General features: G+C 45.5%; 1 protein-coding gene across 11 annotated transcripts in view; it reads left to right on the forward strand.

Moving 5' to 3' along the window:
- The window catches only part of KASH5 (KASH domain containing 5), a 3,089,192-nt gene that overhangs the window by 335,853 nt on the left and 2,731,437 nt on the right, over positions 1 to 21,902 (forward strand). For all 11 annotated transcript variants that reach the window (XM_078655089.1, XM_078655096.1, XM_078655092.1 and 8 more), the window contains exon 3: positions 12,467 to 12,647. In XM_078655089.1, coding sequence (XP_078511215.1) covers positions 12,467 to 12,647 — 181 coding nt within the window. The remainder of the gene's footprint in view (positions 1 to 12,466; positions 12,648 to 21,902) is intronic.

Below are 21,902 nucleotides of genomic sequence, written 5' to 3' on the forward strand. Positions count from 1 at the left end.
TTGTGGAGCGTCACCAACGTCATCACGCTACCCTACACTACGTTCAACGACCTGACGTCATAGCGTCATCCGCCATCTTCTTTTCTTCACAAGTGACGATCTTTACAGCCGGCAATGGTTATCTTATTCAGTTCCTTTCTCAATATTTATTAGAACTGCTTCTGAGGTAAACGGAAGATAGCTGTATGCATAAGGTAGGAACTTTTCTACGCTGATTGGCACAGCCTAATATGCCGATCATATAACATTTATGTATCTCGGCACAGCTTCTATTGCTCACTACCTTCAAGTTTTGTTCAAAAGTAGAGACTCTCCTACGCTGATTGGCACAGCCTTATATGCCGATCACAAAATACTTTGTTTTCGTTGATTGGCACAACTTACTAATCTTTCAATATCTTCTTGCATATTTTACTTATTACAATACTTTTATTCAAATACTGATTGGCAAACGGTACATGCCGATTTAAGACAGCTTATTTACTTTTACTTCTCAGCACAGTTCAACTCTCTGTTCAGTATCCATTCGACAATTGTTTGATTTTTAAACTAGTGTTTTTCTTTTTCACATTTTGGTTTAACAGGAACCTATTTCAACATGGTTTCCTTTCATTAGTGTGTCATATCTTACTACAATTTTGTCATATTTATTTTACAATGCAAAATGTTACTGCTCCTCCCTTCTTCCTCTCTCAACCAGGCGATCCACCCATTCCGTGGCTCAAGTGGAAAAAGGTTCTCACTCACTATGCTAGAGTGTGTGGCACTTCTCTTAGTGCTGAGAGAAAGTCCTCTTTGTTCATGCTGAAGGTCAGGATGTGTTTGAAAACCTTCCTGACTTATCGGACTCTGATGCTGGGTCACTCAATGAATATGAAATCTGCATTAAGAAAATGGACCTACATTTACTTCCCAAACTGAGTATGGTGCTAGAACGCTTTCACTTTGGAAAGAGAATGCAGAGACATGATGAGTCTGTAGAGCAATATGTCACTGCTCTTTGGAAATTGGCTTCTACGTGCACTTTTGCTGGTTCCTTAGATGAGCGTCTTAGGGATCAACTTATGCTTGGTTCTTCTTTAGAAAAAGCTAAAGACAGTTTGTGGCAGAAGGACAATCCCTCTCTTCAAGAAGTCATTACTGCTCTCAAACTACATGAGCATTCTAATTCTTGTTCAGAAGTTATTCGCAAGAACCATGCCGATGATAAGAAGGACAATCACACTGAGGTTAAGGAGGTGAAAACATCTCCGTCCACATCTCTCCAGAAATTAGCTTCTTCTGATACTGCCAACTCTAATGATAAAACAGGGGTGTACTCTTCCAAACTCTCAAGTTTCAAGTGCTTTCGTTGTGGCAATAGTGGTCACCTAGCCAATGCAAAAGACTGTCCTGGATGGAAAGTTACTTGTTATGTTTGCAAAAAGAAAGGTCACTTCTCAAAGTGCTGTAGGTCCAACAGATTCCAAAGAAAAATAAGAGAAGTTGATCTTTTTGATCAGAGTGAGGTGTAATCTATTGTGTCCCAAGTAAATGTAGTTAAGATGGATGGTCCAATAGAAAAAGTTCTTATTGATGAGTTTCCAGTTGATATGTTATTTGATTCTGGAGCCAGGATAACGTTGATACCAACATTTTTCTTTGAAAAGCATTTACGGTGCAAAGTTAAACTTCTCAAACCTGACATTATCCCCAGAGGTTATGCTGGACAGATAATAGATCTTTTGGGTTACTTCATGGGTTCCATCGAATTTAAAGGGAGAATGACAGCTGGTAAGATTTATATTTCCATGAAAGGTGATTCTCTTATCAGCTGGGCACATCAGAAGGATCTGGGTGTCTATCTTGATCCTAATCAAACACCTTCTGTGTGCCTAAGGGATCTCCCAGGTGTGGCTGTTGTCTCAGACCACAGAGATTGGGCCAAGAAATTTCCTGATGTCTTTAGTAAAGAACTTGGATGTCTCAAAAAATATTTGCATCTGATTAAACTAAAAAAAAGACTCAGTTCCTAAAGTTGCAAAGGTCAGAAATGTCCCACTACTAGTTCGAGACAAGATGAAGGCCGAATTAGACAAATTATTAAACAATGGTGTTACAAAGGAGGTTGAGGGGACTGAGTGGGTTTCTCCAGTAGTGATGGCCCGTAAAGCCAATGGCGAGGCAAGATTATGCATTGATTTGAGGGAACTTAATAAGGCAGTTGTGGTCGACCATTACCCTCTCCCTAATATCACTGTGATGCTTTCGTCCTTAGATGGGGCCACACATTTTTCTTCGCTAGATCTTTCCTCGGCGTATCACCAGGTCAGGTTACACTCTTCTTGTCAGGATTTCACGACCTTCATCACTCCCTTTGGGACTTACAAGTTCCTCAGAATGCCCTTCGGTCTGATTTCAGCCGCTTCCGTTTTCCAAAGGGTGATGGAAGGTATTTTAGCTGGCATCCTGGGGGTTAAGGTCTATCAAGATGACGTGTTGGTGCATGGAGTGACACGCTGTGAGCATGATAGTAGAATGTGTGAGGTTTTAAGCAGGCTGCAGGATGCTGGTCTTACCCTTAGATTGGATAAATATAAGTTTGATGTAGAAAACATAGAATATCTTGGTCATTTGATATCTGGATCTGGCATTAAGCCTAAGCCTGCTCTAGTTGAAGCTATTTCCAATCTAAAATATCCTGTTAACAAGGATGAATTGGTTAAGTTTCTTGGGATGGCTGAGTTCTATAATAAATTTGTTCCAAATTTTGATAAAAAAAACTGAGAGAATGAGGTTGTTATTAAAAAAGGGACAAGAATTTGTTTGGGACAATGAGTGTTCCGTGGAATTTGATCTCATTAAGAACTGTTTGAACCATGCACAGGACTTGGCTAGTTTTGATCCCACTAAAGATTCTTACGTAATGACTGATGCCAGTTGTAAAGGAATTGGGGCTGTGCTTCTACAGAAAGTTAAGAAGGTTGACAACACCATTCTCTTTATTTCAAGAACACTGAGGGGTGCTGAATGCAACTACTCAGTTGTTGAAAAGGAGGCATTGGCAGTCTTCTGGGCGGTTCGTAAACTCAAAAAGTTTTTGTGGGGAAAGTTATTCACCATTGTGTCAGATCACAAACCTCTTAAAGAGGTGTTTGAAAAAAAAGGGTTAGATTGTATTTCGCATAGGATCAGGAAGTGGGTTGTTGCTTTGCAAGATTTTGAATTTAAGGTCTCATATCTACCTGGTTCCTGTAATATACTGGCAGATTGCCTATCCAGACTGTCTGGGGAGTCTGATGGTGACAAAGATGAGGAGGCAGCATTCTTCGGTGAAGATTCGTCAGAAGATCTGAAGGTGTGTGATGTCACTGAAGGTGTCATAACAGAAGATGAATGGTTTTCTGAGTAATCTTCTGATGATATTCTTCAGAAGGTCCTAACCTTTACACGTGATGGTTGGTGTGATAAGAAAGACTGCGATTAGGAAATCAAGGGTTTTTGGTGTATTAAGGATCAGTTATCTCTTGTCAATGGGTTGTTAGTTAGAGGTAGCAGATTGATTCCTCCTTTTAATTTAAGATCAAGAATAGTTCACAATGCCCACTCTAGTCATATGGGTATCGCCAAAACCAAGGAGAGGGTTAGAGAGATTTATTGGTGGCCTGCTATGGACACACAAATTGAGAGGTTGGTTAGGGATTGTGCACAATGTTCGGCAAGTGATAAGATTCTTAAGTGTAGATCTCAACCTATGGTTTTGAGGAAACAATCTACTGGACCATGGATTGATCTTGCGGTGGACATCTTGGGTCCTGTGAAAGTCAAGAGTCAAGATAGGTATGTCCTTGTTTGCATTGATATGTTTCCAAGATGGCCTTATATAAAAATTGTTAATCGGGTGGACTCCTCATCAGTAGTTTCCTTTCTAGATGAGTTATTTGCCACTGAGGGTTTACCGGCTTCGCTACTTACTGACAATGGCGTGCAATTCACGTCGAATGCAGTTGAATTTTTTGGGCTAAAAGAAGCATTATACATAAGCGTGCTTCTCTTTATCATCCTGAGAGTAATGGTGTCATTGAGAGGTTCATCAAAGGTCCCAAGGAAGCCATGCAGTTAGCTTGTGTTTCAAGTTATGATTGATAAGAAGCTATTATAAAAAAAGGTATGTGAGTACAGGTTTACCGTTCATTCTTCAACTGGTGTAGCTCCTTTCGCGTTGTTCAGGGGAAGACCTGCAAGCACTCCTCTCAAACCTTCATGGATCTCTAGGAAGCTTACTGGTTTGGTATGTATGGAGGATGGCATGAGTGGCTGGCAAGAAAAAGAGTTGGAAAAGATGGAAAAGAGGAAGAGTTTGTATGATGTAAGAAAAGCTGTCAAGAAAACAGTTGTACAGGTTGGTGATACAGTAAGAATAAAACTACCTGAGAGGAAGTTCGGCATTTCTAAATTCAGTCAACCCATAAAGGTCATCAAGTTGTTAGGAAATGCTGTTAAAACACAGGATCACAAAATCCGGAATCTTAATCGGATTGTTAAATTTTGTTCCAATGTTGTTGAAGACCACTACTCTCTTCCCTCCACTTCTTCCGCTACTCATAATGCGAGGAGATCGGTGAGAGAGAAAAATGTGCCATCTTATTTAAAAGACTTTGTTTAATTGTAGCTCATGTTGTATTTTTATTTTTTTTATTTTCCTTTCTTCAATGGTTTCTTTGGCTATGAGGGGGAGGTGTTGTGGTATTCTTAGTTAAGCAATCCTGCTTATGTCACATGCTGTGGCTCTGGCAGGTGCACTGTATTCTAGTGTAGAATCTACTCTGTTAGGAATGTTTAGAGTCAAGCTGATTCAGTTTATGCTGGTCTTTGGAGGATGAGGTCTTTTACTTAGAGTTTACAATAAACTCTTTTCAACTTACTCTTTGGCCTCCTGCTCATCATTCCAGCGGCTACACTACACACGGTTATTCCAAGGGACATGTGTCTCCTGTAAGCATAAAACGTCAATATCCCAGTGTCTAATCAGCTTCGCAAGCACCCCCCTTTTCCTTCTATCAGTTAGGCCGCAGCAGTTTAGAGAGCAAATCCCAATATCATACTGACAACCAAAAAACACTTCAGCACCATCTGTCAATAGCACCGACTAAGATAGCTCCTGGAATAAGAATTCAGCAAAAAGTCTTAAAGAATTTTTTATGTAGATTGCCATAACTGCCTTGTGAATAATTAAGCTGTGCCCCCCCCACCACCACCGTGCCCTACCTTCCCTACCTCCTCCCATTGCTTACCCCCTTAACTAGCCCATCCCATACCCCTTCCCATTATCAGAGGCATAGGGACTACTGTCCCTGTTGATATTGAGCCTCGGGATCCCCACTCAGACCACCACTAAACGCATAGATTTTTTTTTTCAAGGACAGATTAATAGGAGCAATGAGGAGCCGAACCAAGTAAAAAAAATAAGTCATAAGCAAAAGAAAAAAGAAAAAAAGGGAGGGGAAGGGGGGGAGCAACGAGTCCAAAAATCCAATCATGATCCAACAGAGAGAGACACCCCAAAAATTTAGTCCACAGCATGCAAATACCTTTGGAAAAAGACCACCATCCAGACCAGTATCAGTAATGATCCCCTACGCTGCCTTCAAAATTGATAAGTATTCCTTGGCCTGCCCCTCTGTATGGAAAAATTGTGTCTGATCCTTGCAGATCACCTTCAATTTAGCCGGGTTCAGAAGAAATACCTGAGCCCCCTTTGCCCGGAACTCAGGGATCAGTTGTCTGAAATGCCAGCATAGTTCGACAGTCTTCTGGCAAAAATCCGGGCGCACAAAAAAACTGTGGCCCTTACCAGTCCTTTTGCGGTCAGTTATTGCAAGATCATATAGAGATTCACGGGCAAGAAATTTATTTAAAGAGATCAGAATGGCGCGTGGACGGTTATCGGATTGTGCCCCGTTGCTCCGTTGATGGAAATGAAAGCGATGAGCCCTCTGAATTTGCGTCTTCCAATCCCATTGTGGGATATCCGGAAAGGCCTCCTGAAGTAGCTCGATTACGTACTGGCGGACATTAGTCCCCTCTTGGCCCTCCGTGATGCCCAGAATTTGTAAGTTGTCCCTTCTTGCGTGATTTTCCAAATCAGTCAGCTTGAGCCCCCCTATCATCCCTAATTGATTCCATATTTTTAGGTCTCGCCTGTCGATGCGCATGCGCATCGAGCAAGCGAGACTATGGGGGCTTATCCACTCTTTATCCACTGCAAGGAATCGTGGCGATTCCTTGCAGTGCCCGTGACTTTTAAGCTCAATGCGCATGCGCATTGAGCTTAAAAGCGCGTGCACGTCCGTCTTGTTTTACCCGCTCCGCCCCCTCCCCTTCCCGCTGTGTACCATTTCTCCTCCCCCCTCCCCTCTCCTCCGTCCGTCTTGTTTGTTTAATTTAACCCGCTCCGCCCCCTCCCCTTCCCGCCGTGTCGCATTTCTCCTCCCCCCTCCCCTCTCTTCCCTCCGTCTCGTTTGTTTAATTTAACCCGCTCCGCCCCCTCCCCTTCCCGCCGTGTCGCATTTCTCCTCCCCCCTCCCCTCTCTTCCCTCCGTCTCGTTTGTTTAATTTAACCCGCTCCGCCCCCTCCCCTTCCCGCCGTGTCGCATTTCTCCTCCCCCCTCCCCTCTCTTCCCTCCGTCTCGTTTGTTTATTTTACCCGCTCCGCCCCCTCCCGAGTTAGCCCACTGCTCTCTTCCCAGCTCTGAAGATCATCCTCGGCAAAAGAGCCGCCGACCCGCAGCCAGCATCAATGCGGTACAGACCTAGGACTATGCTGGTAAGTACTGGCCTCCGGTGCAAATGCTTGTTAAATTTCTAATAAATAGCATCCGAAATATGTGTTTTTGTGAAAAATTGCAGCTTCTAGACCACGAGAGGATGAATTGTTTGTTTAGCAAGCGCTTTCACTTTTGAATTACAGAGCTGGGAGTGGCAGAGCTGACTGCTGAGCATAAGAAGTGAGATCTCGCCTTCTTTTCATTAACACAGGATTCACGTCAGAAACACCCCCTCACCTCCACTCCCATCCCTTGCCTCACGTCTCCCAGCACTGCAAGTACGGCTAGGGCTCGGTCCCCTTCCTGTTGTGCTCATCCTGATGCTTAGCTCCACTGCCTGCACACACCCTCCACCATGTTGCTTTTACTTTAACCCACACGCTGACCCTCGTGTTGTTTCTATATCCCCCCCCCCCACCCCGAACAATGCTGTAAATAATAAAAGGAAACCGTGATCTAAATTAACCTTTTGGCTGCAAGGCATTGCGTTATTTAATCCTTTATTTCATTACAGCTAAATTGTCATGTTCATAAAACCGGAACCTCGACCCCATAACGAGCCAAGCTTCCATCATGTGGGTTCTGCCTCCCTCTAAACGCGATGTGGTGTTTCAGCCCGATCTGCAGTCTTTGGAACTCGGGAACCCGGTTCCAATCTCAGTTTTGGCTCAAACTCTTGAGATTCTGGGCAAATCCCCTAATTTCCTGATGCCTTGAACAATGCATGTGGCCTAGTGTAATGTAACTCTCGCTTACGCAAAGTGCTCTGATCCCTTCTGATCGAATTCACGCTATATTCTACAAACTGCAGAAGACTGCACTAAGGGGTAAAAAAACAAAAACAAAGCCTCAACATAAGAAAACACGAATAAACACTCGTTGACTGGCCGATTTGTACACAGTGGACCCAGGAAATCGGGACAAATCACAGCTTCCCTACTTAAATTTATAATTTTCAACAGATATTTTGTGTCAGAAACTCCTCCTTTTCCTGCATTAGGTGGAGCCACGCACGTCCAGTGAGAGCCTTCCTGTTGCGCCCTCCCTGCCAATCCTTTCCTTGTCGCAGCCCCCCATGTCCCCCCGTCTCAGCAGCTTGAGCTACGGCAGCAACTTTAAATACTTGCCACACAAGTAGGAAGAGCAGGCCGCATTCCTCCCCCTCACCCCCTCACCCTCACTCACTCACCCTCACCCCCTCACTCACCCTCACTCTCACTCATCCTCACTCAACCACCCTCAACCTCACTCACCCTCAACCCCTCACACTCACTCACCCTCAACCCCTCACCCTCAACCCCTCACCCTCAAACCCTCACCCTCACTCACCCACCCTCAACCCCTCACCCTCACTCACCCTCAACCCCTCACCCTCACTCACTCACCCTCACTCACCCTCAACCCCTCCCCCTCGACCCCTCCCCCTCAACCCCTCACCCTCACTCACCCTCCCTCACCCTCAACCCCTCACCCTCAAACCCTCACTCACCCTCAACCCCTCACCCTCACTCACTCACCCTCAACCCCTCACCCTCAACCTCAACCCCTCACTCACCCTCACTCTCACTCACCCTCACTCAGCCTCAACTACTCCCCCTCACCCTCACTCACCCAAAACCCCTCACTCACCCTCACCCTCACTCACCCTCAACACCTCACTCACCCTCACCCACCTTCACCACCTCACCCTCAACCTCAACCCCTCACCCTCACTCACCCTCACTCACCCTCAACCCCTCACCCTCACTCACCCTCACTCACCCTCACCCTCACTCACCCTCACTCACCCTCACCCTCACTCACCCTCACCCTCACACAGTGCAATAGTTCTCAGACCATTTCAGTTAGAGCTTTTAGAAATGTTTATGGCTTTTTTTATTTGTAATACTTTAGCATTGGCTACAGGAAACAAAAATGCTAAACATTTACAAAAAAAACCCATAAACAATTCTAAAAACACTAACTCTAATGGTGCGAGACCTATTGCATTTCCAATGCTTGTTAACCTTTGAATGCTGTGTGGCAAAATCGTCTTCAAGTTGGGAAATCCGGTTTTCTGCCTTCGTTATTCTAGAAGAGAAATCTGAGCATGTTTTGCAGCTTCCTGCAGGCCCCTTGCATCCTGGAGCTTTCCACCCTGGACTCCTCACTATGTGCCATCATCACCTGATAGATAGTGGAGAGTGTCATTTTCTCAGGAGAGAGACAGGCAGTTCCATTCATACCGGGTGCAGAGTTGGAAGCAGCGCCCCCTTTATCGACCAATCCGGATGAAAATGAATAGTCCCAAGACATGGCTCCCATGTTTGGCTCTTTAGTGGTAGGACAGCCGGAGAGTGGGTTTATTTTCCTAACTGTCTCGGACCTTGATTGAGATTGATCTCCATCTCCATCCCAATAAATGCTACTGGTATCGCTACCATCAGCAGCCCAGTCCCTGTCTTGGGTATCTTCTGAAGAGTTAGAGGCATCTGACAATGAAAAGAATGTATCTGGTGTGTCGTCCTCTTTGTTAGGCTCTAAAGCTGCCAATTGATCCCCCCAATAGGCAGTAGTACAGCTTCACTGTTCCTTGTGCTTAAATCCGATTTCTCCTCTGACAGGACTTCATTGACCAGCATGCAACATGGTTGCTGTCCAAGATTGCGATCAGATTCGTTACCTCCTGTGGGGGTAGCTGGTACAGCTTCAGGCACAGCTAGCAGCGAAGGAGAAGTGGTGGGGGGGGGGCCCCCTTGCTCGAGCAGGCAGCCGGTATGTTCATAGATGAAGGCGGCGTTTTAACGGCAGAGGAGCCCTTGGTCACCATAGGATTGCTAACTGAGGATCTGCTTTTAGAAGACTGAGCTTTAAACAGAGCAGGTAGCGTCTGTTTGTTATTACTGCGGCCGACCGTGCTGATTTTGCCAGTCTGAGTCATATTTGCGGACTGAAAATTCTCATCATCCTGAATGTCCTGTTTATCGGTGATCGGGGCTGCCGCGGGAGTCTTTGAGGCGGCCCCTGCAGCTGACACTGTCGCGCAACGGCCCCTTTTAATAGAGCCCTTCGGTGGCATATTTTCAAAGCAGGCCCCTGCAGGCTGAGAAGATGCTGACAGGACGGGCGCCGGCTTGAGCTTGAAGCAGGACGCCAAGTAGAACGGGAGCGGAGGTCGGCTCAGCAAAATCCACGAGCGCCAGCACATTCGTTTATATGTTTCATTCTTTCCTCCCACATAAAGTATAGAACTTTAGAAACTGCTGCTGTTATCCGCATGGAAGGGCAGGCTCTCAGGTAAGATTCCTCATTGTCGGGTCGGGTCCTTGGTGGAGAGTAGGGAAGGCAGCTCACTCAGCCGTCAGTGCGGCCGCCATCTTGCCCTTAATGTGTACGTTAAAGAGGTGAATCTTTGACTCGTTCCTAAATTGGAGTAGCGCAGAAGGAAATGGCTTGCTGACTAGTTTTCTTTCTTTTCTTTTTTTTTTTACACTTACTAGTCTGCAGTCTGATGCGGACAAGTTCGCAATCAGAGCTGCGGGTGCCAAGAACCACCAGAGATTGGGAGCTTGTCTGCAAGATATGTCTGGGTGCTTGTTGTGATGGCTTTGTAAATATCATTGATTCCAACAATCATCAAGTTAGACAAGGCTCTATTGACCCTAATAGCCCTGAGTTGCCACGCAAGTGGTGCCTCACCGACTGTCTACAACTTTCAGGATGTCCACACAATAAGCTGTTGTGCAGACCAGAGTTCATGTTCAAATTTGGGCACCAGATCCTGCATACCAACCTCCATTGTTGAGCTTAGCAACCGGGCTCCAAAAATCTTGCAATGTGGATGTTTAAATGTTCCACAATATAGAAAGGCCCTTTTAAAGAAGGCTAGGCCTACTTCCATCAGAATACCTACACTTTTAAATGGAAATAGTTTTGCATCCCATGTATCCATAAGACTATCCACCCAACCAGATGTCCGCAGGAGACAGTTCTTCATTATCTTCTACAGATGGGAAAAGCTGGGGTGCATTTGTCTTTGGCAAAGGTACATCTTTCAGCGATTATTGCATTCTGAAAATGTAATTCACAAACATCTATTTTCAGAATCCCCATGATAAATTATTTTCCAGAAAGGACCGAGACGTCCCATTATCCAGTAAGAAGACCTTCCCCTCTATGGAAACTTATCTTAGTGCTCTTTAAAAATAAATGTGTCCTCCTTTAGAACCACTTCAATAAGCTACCTTGCAGCATTTATCTTGGAAAGCTGCTTACACTGTGATCATAATTTCTAGCCACTCATTTGTGATATTCAGACATTTTGCTATGAGGTTTTGCTGTAACAAATTTTCTTCAGAAAAATAGCTTGACTTTCATATTGATTATACTATTCCCCTTCCATTTCTTTTTTAAAATATCTTCTCACCAGATCCCTCTTCTCTAGTGTAGAACTATTTATATGCTCTCAACTTTGGGGTTTTAAAGTTCTGCTTGGATGAGAATACAAATTTTAGAAAGCTAACCATCAGTTAGGATGTATTCGTTTGTGTTTAGCCACTTTAAAACAATTAATTTCTAGGTGCATTTCATTTTGTAATTTATATTTTATAGTAGTGCTAATAAAACTATCTGGTAGTCCAGAGCCTATTTTATAAGTGATAAAGTTACTACTGCTGCATTACTAAGGAAAGTATGAATTTCACAAATATACAAAATTGCCACTTGGAGTTCTTTACAAATCTTACAAATACATTGTTGTCTTGAATTTGATTCCAAGGCAGATGCCTAGGTGGGCCACGCTTCCATGTGGAATTTATTTGCATAGACTTTTATTTTCTAGATATTGCTGTCCGCATTTCATGGAGGTGAGCTTTCTACCCTACACAGTGCTTATGACTCTAAATGAGGCTAGCCTGCAGGAAAAGTAATGGTTAATTATCTGTAATCTTTGTTCACCTCCAGGGGAATCTTTATTAAAAAGCAACTCTCCCTCCTTTCCAGAGATGATACTAGAAAATGGATAAGAAAACTCGCTTGCTTTTTCATTCTGTATCTCTTCCTCTTGATTTCTGTAAAGGGCAGTGCATGATGGGAAGCTGGTTGAGTGTTCTCCCATAATTGAGCACTGTCAGTTATTTCACCATGACAGGTTGCAGCCTGTTGGGTTACATTTCTCTTCTCTTCTTACGTTTTCCTTTAAAATAAAGTTTGTTTCAGAGTTTTCTAGTCGCTCTTTTAAAAATGTGCATATTTTTCAAAGAAAATTAAAGAAAAATGATCAGCGTAGCATGCATTCGGCTGGCTACCAATAGCAATGAAGGTTCCTCTGTAGGTGGACTAGGATTACAGGTAAGCACCTATTTTCTGTCATAATTATCACAGGGCGAAAACTGTACTGTTAGATAGGGCTGACAGACAGATTAGGGTTTAGAAAATAGTCCGGTTTGGATACTAGAATTCCAGATAGGTAGCCTTTCCTTGCATTCTATACTGCCATTCACATGGTCAAGAAGAGTTTTACTCTAAATTGAACACAGAGGTAACTCTCAGATGGAAATTTCATTCCAAACTCCATCCATATGCAAATATAATTCTAATAATTTACTTGTTTTTCTCTGCTTTTTGATGGCTAGGATCAGATACACAGCATGTGTTTTAAACCTGCTTCGTTTGCCCTGCAGGTGAGGTTCCTGTCTATAGGATCCTGGAATACTTGCAGAATGTCACTGGCAAGAGTCTGGAAGAGGAGGGACTATGTTCCCTCTACAGGATGCTGGATCCAGAGGAACGAGGAGTCTCTCTGAACTTAGAGACATTTCACACCATAATGGCAAACTGGATTGCAGAATGTCGGCAAGAGTGGTTGGTGGATCTTATTTTTATAGCATTTTCTTTTTGAATGTTGACATGTGCCTGCTTTAACTGAGCCAATTGTATTCTTACAGGCCAGTCTCTTGCATCCTAATCATAGGATATCCCATTACCAAACAGTTTTTAATCACATGCCCTAGTGCTTTGAGTGTACTTAGAATCAGGGGAAGGCTGTTTGCTTCCAAGGCCTCCCCTATTACCTTGCTTATAACTACATCTGTTATTTGTCAATCGCAGACTTAAATTGAACTTTTGTCAGTAGTGACTGGGTCCCTTCACGTGTTACAGTGTGAGTACTCTGTTGAATTATTGGCAAAGTGCAAAGTTGAGGCCTTATTGTCTGGGGTGATTGTCTTTGTTCGATTATTTTTTTCAAGTGCGTTTTCTGTGTCTCAAGTTCCTTTTTTTCAGTCAAGACTTAAGTCATCATTGAGTTTCTGCACTTGTTACTCTGCTAATTAACCCCACTGTAGCTGTTCATGCAAGAGTTTTCTTTGACTGTTTGGATTCCCCTACTGAATCCTGTCATTTAACTCTCTCTTGATGGTTTATTAACCCTTTCAATACTGCTTATTGGGGGGAACACCTTTGTGATCGGATAGATTCTTGGTACCAGGGGTAGTTGAGCTAGTCCAGAATCAACAACCATTGATTTTGCCAGAACAATAAATCTGGGTTTAGGGAGAGAATTTATGCTTGATGGCAAAAAGTGGACTCTTTCTGCATAGATATGGACTCACTTACGTTGAGACATTTAATTGCATTATACATTACAGTTTTTCTATCTTGTCCAGCCCTAGCCATTCATCCATCTTTTAGTTGTAGCTGAGAAGCTAGGTGAAGTGCAAGGAGTGGAAAATACAGAAAGTAAACATGACATTTAGAGCATTGGCTCTGTATTGTCCGATCTTGATCAGTAGTCATTATTCCTGCATGTGTCCTGTGATCCCAGAACACTTCACATCCACAAAAATGATGTGCATGCAATAGAGGGGAGATCTGGCATTTCATGGCATTTCATGCAGTAACCACTTCTAAAACCTGCGTTCACAATTTGTTTTACACCATCTAATTTTAACAAATAATGCTGCATTGCTGTGCCATTACTTGAAGTCCTTGCACTGAGGAACCTTAAGGTTGATGGGGTGAAATTGAAGCAAAGCGTGAGCAAAGTCGGCTCATGGGTAGAATAAAAGAAGGAGCTGGAAAAAAAGTATGCATCACTCTGTTCCCCCAAGTAGTTTCCATCTCCCAGCGTCCCTTGTACTGGTAATTGCTTGTGAGTCTCAGTTCTTTTGAGAGCTTAAGGCAGATGCATACATTTCCCACCATTGAAGAATAGAAACCGGTGAGGCGCAGGGTTGTTCAATGACAATTCCTACAATGCAGAACTAGAACTAAAAGGGAATAACTTTCCAGTGTTCATTATTGGATACTCTTTGATAGTCATTAGCATAGACTAGAGTAGCAAGACTTCTGGTGGCCAGTGTGCAATATCAATACAAAGTCCTTCCTTTCTTTTGATGCGCCTGACAATAGTAGCGGCACATCACATAAAGGTTCGTTCTCTTCCAGGGGATCCTCATCAAAGTCATAAGCACTGAATATTCCCGCCCATGTGCGGGACCCCGGAAACAATATAAAAATATATATGTAAAAAACACATATATCTCGCTCCACATATATGTATGTACATATATTATTTTTCTCACACCAATGCAGCTCCATAACTGAGGCTAAAACAATGTAAACACATATACATGCACTGCAATTAGCAAGGAAGCAAAAGAAAAAAACACATCAGGTCAAATAACCTTTGAACTTTGTGTTTTAATGAGTAGATCACTCATACATCCTGAAAATTGCTTGTAAATAGACATTGTTAGCCCTCAGGCTGCATTGCAAAACAATAGCATAGAAAATGAAACCATTTTCAACAAAAACTGGCACCGTGCCTTTAAGGCAGCCATGACCCCAGGCTTCCCATCATGCCTCAGGGGTGACAGTTAGGTCAGTTGTTCTTTCCGGCTCCTTCAGTCAGGACCCTGGTGAAACAGCTCCCTTTCTTTTTGGCTTTTTGTCAAAAAATATTCTTGTTATCTACAATTTTTTGCTTTCACTCGACGTCTTTTTGACTTAGAGTGTTACTGCTACCTTTTTTAGGCTTAAAAAAGGTGATTTTTCTGTCAGAGATGCCTTCACTCTTTGACAAGTGCCCTTCATGTGGAAGGAAGATGGCCAAGACCGACACTCATTCAGTGTGTATCCTGTGCCTACCAGACTCTCATTCCTCGAAAACCTGTGAACACTGCCAGGTTTTATCATCCAGAACTCTTAAAGAACGTGAGAGAATTCGTGTTTATGGGCTTTCTGAGAGAGGAAGATCTCCCAAGAAGCAGAAAAGTCGGAAGGCGCGGTCGACGTCGAAAGAAGCCCCGACTGGTTCACATTCGGCGTCGAGATCGGCGTTGGAGAAGCAGTCGACGGCGACGAAGAAGATGTCTTCAGCGTCAACATCCAAGGTACCTCCGCTACAGACAGCGGCGAGGGATAGGTCACCGTCGAAGCGGAAGAGTTCGACGGCGAGCCACCTGACGTCGAAGCAGCATCGTCATGCTGCGACGTCGAGGCTTTCTCCGTCGACGCCTGGCCACCGGCGTTCGGCGTCGAGTCATCCTCCGTCGACGATTAGTCATGGTCGTTCGGCGTCGAGGGAGCCTTCGTCGACACATAGTCGATCGACGTCGAAGCAGCCCACGTCGGCGCCCGATCAATGGCGTTCGACGTCGAGGCAGTCTCCGTCGCATTCAGACAAGTGGCATTCGGCCTCGAGGCACACCCCGTCGCCGACAGAGCACCGGCGATCGGCGTCGAAGCAGCCTCAGTCGTCGTCGAGTGGACAGCCTTCAACGGCGAGATGCTCTATGCCGAAGGACAGTCTTCACCACCCGAGGTCGGCGTCGAGGAAACCGCGGTCGACGTCGCGAGAGCGTCTATCTGCTAGGCGCTCGGCGTCGATACAGCCACCGTCTATGGATCAGCGGAGATCCAGGGAACGGAGCGTTTCGCAACCAGTGAACATTGCTCCTGCAAGATCACAGGAGAGGTCGCCTTTGAAGCAGGTGCTGCAGGAGAAGGAGCGTGAACCATTGGACCAGTCTCAAGTGCTAAGGCCTCAATTGGGTTCTCCAGGATCAGCATCGGCTGCGGAGGTGGGACAATCTCCAGTACATGAGCCTCCTGCCAAGAGAAGGAGGGTCGCAGAAGAGAGATCTCGGTCGAGGTCTTCCTCTGGATCTCTAGAGAGCCTCTCCTCGTCCTCCTCATCATCTCGCAGTGGCGGACCCTCGGATGGACGAAACAGCGATTCGCATAGGGAGAGATCCAAGTCCCCTGCAGGATCGCAACAGGATCAAGTGGATCAGCCTCCACGGTCACGTTCACCAGTGAAGGATCCCACTCACAAATCTCCTCCTGTTCGTCTTTCCCCAAGGTGGTATAGACCCCTTCACCACTGGGCCAAGGACAAGGAGACGGCAGATCGGCTGAAGGCGTATCGAGACCAGGCTCCTCCCCGCAAGGAACGGTCTCGTTCTAGGCATTCAAGTAAGAGAAGATCTCATCACAGAGATAGATCTCCTTCTAGAACGCGTTCAAGTAGAAGATCTAGGTCCAGGAGGACCCGTAGCTCTTCAAGTTCTTCGAGGACCCGATCTCACAGGGATTACTCTCCGACCTTGACGAACAGTCCACGCTCGAGGATATCTCCAACTGAGGATATCTTCTCGTTCCAGGACATCTTGGGCAGGGGAGCCCTGAAGCTAGGAGTGCCTATGACTGCTCCGCAGATCAAGACGACGGTCATATTTGAAACCCTACAGCACAGAACGACACCCAAACCTTTGTTGCCATTGGTCCCGGGTATAATGGACCCAGTGAATGAAGTCTTCCTGACTCCGGCAACGGTGAAGTCAGTCCCAGCTAGGATTCTCAAGAAGTATCGTCCTCCTGATGAGGATCCTTTGTTCCTCAAGTCTGATCCCCCGCCTGATTCAGTAATCATTGCGGCGGCTAGAAAATCCAATGCGGTAGCTTCCTCATCCACAGTACCGCCGGATAAGGACAGCAAGGTGCAAGACTCATGGGGGAGAAGAGTTTGTAACACCTCGGCTTCTTTTCTTAAGGTCTCCAATGCGGAAGCGCTGCTCGGCAGATATGATAGATCTCTGTGGGACTCACTTCAGAGATTTTCTGATAAACTTCCTCAGGAAGATAGAAAGGACTTTGAGGAGATTCTGTTGGAGGGCGGTCAAGTCCGCAATCAGATTATAGGAGCGGTGGCAGATGGAGCAACGCTGGCTGCGCATGGTTATGCGCATGGAATCACAGCGAGGAGATCCTAATGGTTGCGCCTTACAGCATTGAAACCCGAGGCTCAAGCCATCATTCTGAATCTTCCTTTTTCAGGCAAGTCTCTCTTTGGAGCGAGTGCTGATGAGGAGATGCAGCGGATGAAGACTGAGTTAGACACCCTCAAAGCCGTGGGGCTTGAAAAGAAAAAGGAATTCCGTAAGAAATTCCGTTCGGATAACAAGGGCTCTTCGAAGCAGAGGGTTCAAACCCCTCACTGGCAGAAGGGCCAGAACCAGCAAGGTCAACAAAAGTCGCAATACAAAGGCAAGCGCAATTCAAAAGGAAATGGGAATCAGCGACAAGGCAACAACTTCAATAAATCCCAGCAGAAGCAATGAGTCTTCACTTCCCCCAGCGCCGTTGTCCACTCCAGTGGGGGGAAGCATTGCACATCACAGGACAGAGTGGCAGACCAATACAAAAGATCAATGGGTGTTGTCTACGCTGCAGAATGGGTACTGTCTTCGTTTCCATCGTCTACCTCCACCCGTTCCTCCGATGTCAACGTCAAGCCACCAGCTACAAACGTTAAAGAAAGAAGTAGCGACACTCCTCGAGAAATCAGCCATCGAGAGAGTGCCGGTGGCTCAAAGGGGGAAAGGAGTATACTTGAGGTATTTTCTGGTCAGAAAAAAGGTCCAGAAGGCGGAATACAGGCCCATTCTGGACTTGAGAACGCTCAATCTACATGTACGAAAAGAAAAATTTCGCATGTTGGCGCTTCACCAGATATATCCACATCTCAGGAAGGGGGATTGGATGTGTTCGGTGGACCTTCAAGACACATATTTTCATGTCCCGATACGACCAGATCACAGAAGATTCCTTCGATTTCGGGTGGGGACCTCTCATTACCAGTTCAAAGTCCTCCCGTTTGGGTTGAAGTCGGCCCCCAGAGTGTTCACGAAGTGTGTCGCAGTGGTAGCGGCAGCTCTACGCCACAGGGGAGTCTTCGTATACCCATACTTAGACGATTGGCTGTTGAAAGGTCCAACTCCAGACAGCGTAAGGAATCAATTCCAGACATGCATAGAGCTTTGTCAACGTCTAGGCCTGCACGTCAACTACAAGAAGACGGTCTCCTATCCCACTCAGAAGATTCACTTCCTAGGAGCTCTGCTAGACTCCGAGTTAGGAAAAGTGTTTCCTTCGTAGGAGAGACAGTTTTCAATAGCACTCAAGTGCCAGCAAGTGCTTCGCAACAGGACTCAGAAAGTGCAAAAGATAGCCTCCCTCTTAGGATCGATGGCTTCCTGCATATTCTTGGTACCAAACGCCAGACTTCGGATGCGTCCTCTTCAGCAGGATCTGGAGGACAAATGGGACCAGCAATCAGATCGCTGGGACAATCAGATCACTTTGTCGGAGGTAGCACGGTCCTCCATTCAGTGGTGGATGAGGAAGCAGAACATGCAAGTGGGAGTTCTCTTCCATCAACCTCCTCCTACACAAACGATCATCACAGACGCGTCATTACAAGGCTGGGGGGCGCACATGGGCCCTCTTCAGGTGCAGGGTCTGTGGTCTTCCAAAGAAAGCACCTACCACATCAACTTGCTGGAGTTGAGAGCAGTCCACCTGGCTCTCAAAGCGTTCCTTCCCTCGCTTCAGGAAGAGGTGGTTCTAGTACAAACGGACAACACCACCACTATGTACTATTTAAACAAGCAGGGAGGGACACGCTCAAGGACCCTGTCACTAGAAGCTCAGGGCATCTGGCATTGGCTTCTGGCTCGCAAGTTGTCTGTTCAAGCAGTCCACCTCCCAGGAGAGCAGAACGTGAGGGCGGACGCACTAAGTCGGCACTTCGAAGACAGAGAAGACTGGGTGCTCAACGACGAAGTGCTAGACGACGTTTTCCAGTCTTGGGGTCGTCCTTCCATAGATCTCTTCGCGGACGATGTAAACAGCAAATGCCCAAGCTTCGCCTCAAGGTTTTACCGACCAGAAACGAGAGGGAATGCTCTTTTGATCGACTGGTCAGGGGAATTTGTGTACGCCTTTCCACCCCTTCCTCTGATCCCGAAGGTGGTGAGCAAGCTGAACCACTCGTGCACAACAATGATCCTGATTGCCCCCGACTGGCCGAGGCAATGGTGGTACACGGACCTACTTCACCTGTCAGTGTCTCCTCACAAGAGGCTTCCATGCAGGCCGGACCTATTATCGAAGATGAACGGGAGGATTCACCATCCCAACCTTCCGTCACTGAACTTGGCAGCATGGCTCCTGAGGTCATTCAGTACGGCCATCTAGGACTGCCGCAAGACTGCATGTCCATTCTGAGAGAAGCACGACGTCCTTCCACGAGACATTCTTACGCATGCAAGTGGAAGAGGTTCTATATGTGGTGCGTGCAGAATGGTCACAATCCGGTGAAGAGTCAGGAAGAAGCAGTTCTTCCATACTTGTTGTACCTGGCTAAAGCAGGTTTGAAGTTTAACTCCATTAAGGTGCATCTAGCCGCTATAACTGCTTATAGGCGATCACCTTCACAAACCTCTTTTTTCCAGTTGCCAGCAGTAAAAGATTTCCTGCAAGGTCTGAAAAAGGTGTACCCTCCTGTACGGCCTCCTTCTCCTCCCTGGGAGCTGAACCTAGTACTATCAAAGTTGATGGGCCCACCCTTTGAGCCCATTCATGAAGCTACTTTACAGCATATTTCCTGGAAAGCTGCTTTTTTGGTAGCGATTACGTCAGCCCGTAGGGTGAGCGAAATTCAGGCCCTATGTACTAAAGAACCGTATACAGTGTTTCATTTGAATAGAGTGGTGCTCAGGACGCACCCCTCTTTCCTGCCGAAAGTGGTGTCAGATTTTCATGTCAATCAGTCTATCTCTTTACCCACTTTCTTTCCTAATCCCTCTACTCCAGCTGAGAGGGCTTTACACTCTTTGGACCTGAAAAGGGTTTTAAAGTTCTATCTGGACAGGTCCAAGTCTATTCGACATTCTGATCAATTGTTTATTAACTACGTATCGATCAGAACTGGCCATGCAGCATCGAAACGTTCCATTTCCAGGTGGATCGTTTCGTGTATCAAACTTGCTTACCAGTTGGCGCAGAAACCTCTGGGGTTTACGCCTAAAGCGCATTCTACTAGAGGTAGAGCGGCCACGGCGGCTTACCTACATGATGTGCCCATGTCTGAGATTTGTAAAGTGGCGACCTGGAGGTCTGTCCATACATTTACCAGACATTACTGTCTAGATTCTGACACGAGAGCAGATACCCAGGTGGGCCAGACCTCCCTGAGGAATCTGTTTAACAGCTGAGTTATTCGGCTGTTCTGGCTTGGTTGGGTCATGTACTTCTCATTTACCTGCAGGTGGTTGAGGGGCTTGCTATTCTATTCAGTGCTTATGACTATTGATGAGGATCCCCTGGAAGAGAAGGATAAGTTACCTGTAATCCTAGTTCTCTTCCAGGGGTATCCTCATCAAAGTCATAAGCAACCCACCCGCCTCCCCAGGTAAATGAGATTTGGTACTATGTCACTCTTGTGGTTGAGCCCTGTCTTCAGGGTTATGCAAAGAACAACTGACCTAACTGTCACCCCTGAGGCATGATGGGAAGCCTGGGGTCATGGCTGCCTTAAAGGCACGGTGCCAGTTTTTGTTGAAAATGGTTTCATTTTCTATGCTATTGTTTTGCAATGCAGCCTGAGGGCTAACAATGTCTATTTACAAGCAATTTTCAGGATGTATGAGTGGTCTACTCATTAAAACACAAAGTTCAAAGGTTATTTGACCTGATGTGTTTTTTTCTTTTGCTTCCTTGCTAATTGCAGTGCATGTATATGTGTTTACATTGTTTTAGCCTCAGTTATGGAGCTGCATTGGTGTGAGAAAAATAATATATGTACATACATATATGTGGAGCGAGATATATGTGTTTTTTACATATATATTTTTATATTGTTTCCGGGGTCCCGCACATGGGCGGGAATATTCAGTGCTTATGACTTTGATGAGGATACCCCTGGAAGAGAACTAGGATTACAGGTAAGTAACTTATCCATTTTTGGTGTATCCCTGCTAGGACAATTGGGTTATAAAGGTATCGACATCTCAGGAAGTCCAGTGTCACTACAACATAGCACTCAATACTTTAGCATCTGGATTTTAGAGTAAATCATAACAAGTCTACAGCAATTTGTCTTCTAACTGTTTACAGTTTCAAAAATGTCTGAATATGAGGTATTCAATGGCACGCCAGATTTAATCATTTTTGGACTCAATGGTGTCCCGTATCTTTCTTGTACCAAACACCCACTTTCAGATGAAACCATTACAGCAATTCCTGAAAGGCCGGTGGTTTCAGCTCTCAGGTTTTTGGAAAGGCAGGGTAACTCTCTGTTCGAGGCATATGAGCTTCAGATCTTACACTATGCATTAGATCGCCACCTGGTGTTGGGCTCGGACGATTGCATGTTGTTGTCGTCTTGGAAGAAGTCTTTGTAGTCACGAGATAGGTGACTCCTCCCTTGGACGATAGTGCGCATGGGCATCGGCTCCATCCTTAGATTTTTTTTTTCCGCCTCTGGGTTTGGATGAACTTTTTCCGCTCCGGTTCGAAATCTACTTTTCAAGTACTTCGACGAGTAAAAACTTATTTAAACTTCACCAAACTACTTTCGATATCGACAAACATCGTCTCGACTCCATCAGCTCGATTCCGGTCGTCGACGCGGGCCGTTGGGCCTATCCACGCCGTGAGGCCTACACCTCATCGAAAGGACGCCATTCAAAAGATGCCCCAACTGTGGAGCAAAGTTCCCACACAGTGACCATCACGAGGTGTGTAACCTGTGCTTATCGCCAGAACACGACG

This window comes from Lissotriton helveticus, chromosome 7, assembly GCF_964261635.1.
Source record: "Lissotriton helveticus chromosome 7, aLisHel1.1, whole genome shotgun sequence".
In the NCBI taxonomy this organism is placed as follows: domain Eukaryota; kingdom Metazoa; phylum Chordata; class Amphibia; order Caudata; family Salamandridae; genus Lissotriton; species Lissotriton helveticus.